Genomic DNA, 3,244 nt, shown 5'->3' with positions numbered 1-3,244 from the left:
TACAGGGGAACGCCAGGGCCAAAAAGTGGGAGTGGGTGGGTTGGGGAGTGGGGGGAGAGTATGGGGGACTTTTGGGATAGCTTTGGAAATATAAATGAGCTAAATACCTAATAAAAAATGGAAAAAAAAAGAAATTTAGTTAACAATTTCCATTAGATGGTATAATAAGAGAGGCTCTAGTACCTCTGCTATAACAACACCCACCTTTAAGATTTATGACAGGGATATGTGCTAGCTTCATTGTCAATGTTCTTTTGGCAGACTTAAACACAGCAGTAGTTTGTCATTTCAAGAGGGTGGAAATATCAACTGCCAGTATAAAAAGGAAATTTATACTTTAGTGATATTACTACAAAGTGTTTTTTATTTTGAAATGTGAGCCTTGGACTGGGGAGATGTCTTCATGATTAAAATGCTTGGCAAGAAAGTGTGAAGGATAGAATTTGAATTGCTGGACTCTGTAATATTTCAGCTTCCCTATAATTGTACATCCACAGGTGGGGACCTGGAGTCCACATCACAAGCTTGCTACCATGATAGTTATAATGGTTGTCTTTGCATTTCATTAAGAGACCCCCACCCTTCTGAATATGGTCAAAAAACTATGAAGCGCGATTTTCTGCATAGCAGAACTTTCATTCTCCATGGCACAATACACAAAAAGGAACACCCATAAATGTGTACACTACACAAATCCACAATAATAAAAAGAGGAAATAATTTGCAAGCCTTCAGGAAAACTAGATTTCATAAATGTCCAAAATTAAATTGAGAATTTTATGTGCAGGAAATACCTACATTCAAGTAGCTAAATAATTAATAATATCACAGAATGTGTAATGTACAATTAACTAAACAATATATTAAATTAATATTTAATTATGTAAAATAATATTTACAAAACTTATAGTGCCTATCATTTTTTGAAGACATCGTTCTCTTCCCTGAATTTATTTGACATTTGATGAACACACACAAACACACACACACACACACACACACACACACACACACACACACACACACACCTACAATTAATTAAGGGAGAAAGAAACAAGGTCCAAATAAGCTACTTTTACATTTCCTGAAATAAATCCCATAATCCTCATTAATTCATTTTCTTAAAAATATTATCAAGAATGTAAAGGCAAGTAGCTCACACTTTTATTTACAAATTTATTATGATTAAATCAAATTCTCAAAGCCCTACAAGATATACATCTGCTAGTGTTTGTCTTAGTTGAGTATTAGAAGTTTAATCTGGTTGACTCAAGTCAGGCCATTCATGGTGCCTTGGAACCTGAATGTGTTAACTGCATGATATAGGAATTGTGACAAATTAGATCCACAGAATCCAGGGGTTTCATCCCAGCACTGGTGCAGCCTTTTTGAGATAGGCCATTCCTTGCTCTGGACTTGTCCTGTGGATTGGATGTTGTGTGGACATATCTCTAGTTTCTACACATTAGAATCAGTAATTCCTAGGCAAGTAGATGGATCTGGAGGGTATCATTCTGATTGAGGTAACCCAATCACAAAAACCTCACATGTTATGCACTCACTGATAAGTGGATATTAGCCCAGAAACTTAGAATACTCAAGATACAATTTGCAAAAGACATGATACTCAAGAAGAAAGAAGACCAAAGTGTGAATACTTCGTCCCTCCTTAAAATGGGGAACAAAATACCCATGGAAGGAGTTACAGAGACAAAGTTTGGAGTTGAGACAGAGGGATGGACCACCCAGAGACTGCCCCACCTGGGGTTCCATCCCATAATCAGCCATCAAACGCAGACACTATTGCATATGCGAGCAAGATTTTGCTGAAAGGACCCAGATATAGCTGTCTCTTGTGAGGCTATGCCAGTGCCTGGCAAATACAGAAGTGGATGCTCACTGTCATCTATTGGATGGAACACAGGGCCCCCAACGGAGGAGCTAGATAAAGTACCAGGGAGCTAAAGGGGTCTGCAACCCTATAGGTGGAACAACAATATGAACTAACCAGTAGCCCTGGAGCTCGTGTCTCTAGCTGCATATGTAGCAGAAGATGGCCTAGTTGTCCATCCATGGAAATAGAGGCCCCTTGGTCTTGCAAACTTTATATGCTCCAGTACAGGGGAATGCCAGGGCTAAGAATTGGGAGTGGGTGGGTAGGGGAGCAGGGCAGGGAAAGGGTATAAGGGACTTTCGGGATAGCATTTGGAATGTAAATGAAGAAAATATCTAATAAAAAATTGGACAAAAAAATTAGTAATGTACCCCATTTTCTCCTCACTTCCATCAAGAAAACACACTTTCTTTTTTTTTTTTTTTTAGATTTATTTATTGTTATATGTAAGTACACTGTAGCTATCTTCAGACACACCAGAAGAGGGCATCAGATCTCATTACAGATGGTTGTGAGCCACCATGTGGTTGATGGAATTTGAACTCAGGACCTTCAGAAGAGCAGTTGGAGTTCTTAACCGCTGAGCCATCTCGCCAGCCCCAAACACACACTTTCTAAAGTTGACATATATCTCTGGAACAAGGAAGGTTAGCCTTTGTGAAAATGACTTTTCTAAATATGCTGCACAGTTACCTTATGGAGCAAAGGTTAGAATGCTGTAAGTACTACATGAAGGCAGAAAATGTGTTCTGCATTAATGTCTATTGCTATAAAATTATGCATTAATTAAGCTTTAAGGAGCCTAGGTAAGGTAGTACTTACATTGGTGTGGTTGAATCTTAGACAGCCGCATCTCTGAAAAATCCCACCACAGTGTAGGTACCGACTGAGGAAAGCTGCTTCACTAGAATCCTGCCTTCAGTTAACTTCCCACCACCTATATAGTTTGCCAGACATCCCCCAAAGCTATGCAGAGATGGTTTGCAGGAGGAAAGATGTCCAATCCTAGATGAGGGCCTCGTGACCCCCCAGGGGATGTTAACTGCCCCATCAACATTACTGTAGTTGTAAATATACCTTTTCCTAGTTTGTAAACAATGGCTAGCTTCCGTGAGGTGACAGATCACCATAGTCCCATCTACTTCCCGATGTCTGATGTTCATGTCACGTCCGGAGGAATGTAGGCATTTCCTAACACTTCATTCTTTCCCTCAGGCGCCCATGTTCATCTGTTAAGTCTTTGCAAAACTACTTGAGCCATTAATGGGTTGCATATTTTTAAGTTATTATATGACCATCAAGGATCCATGCATAGTAACTATCACTTATTTATTTAAGCATAGTAGCAAA

The 3,244-nt window shown here is 39.2% G+C and overlaps 1 protein-coding gene across 1 annotated transcript in view; it reads right to left on the bottom strand.

The window, feature by feature from the left end:
• Positions 1–2,807, bottom strand: part of LOC110308603 (prolactin-5A1) — a 9,654-nt gene extending 6,847 nt beyond the window's left edge. Inside the window, exon 1 of the mRNA XM_021181035.1 lies at positions 2,717–2,807. Coding sequence (XP_021036694.1) covers positions 2,717–2,747 — 31 coding nt within the window. The 5' untranslated portion in view covers positions 2,748–2,807. The remainder of the gene's footprint in view (positions 1–2,716) is intronic.
• Between the last annotated feature and the right edge of the window lie 437 nt (positions 2,808–3,244).

Source organism: Mus caroli, chromosome 13, assembly GCF_900094665.2.
Source record: "Mus caroli chromosome 13, CAROLI_EIJ_v1.1, whole genome shotgun sequence".
NCBI lineage: Eukaryota > Metazoa > Chordata > Mammalia > Rodentia > Muridae > Mus > Mus caroli.
The sequence above is the reverse complement of the archived record's forward strand: the minus strand, read 5'-3'. Positions and strand labels throughout refer to the sequence as shown.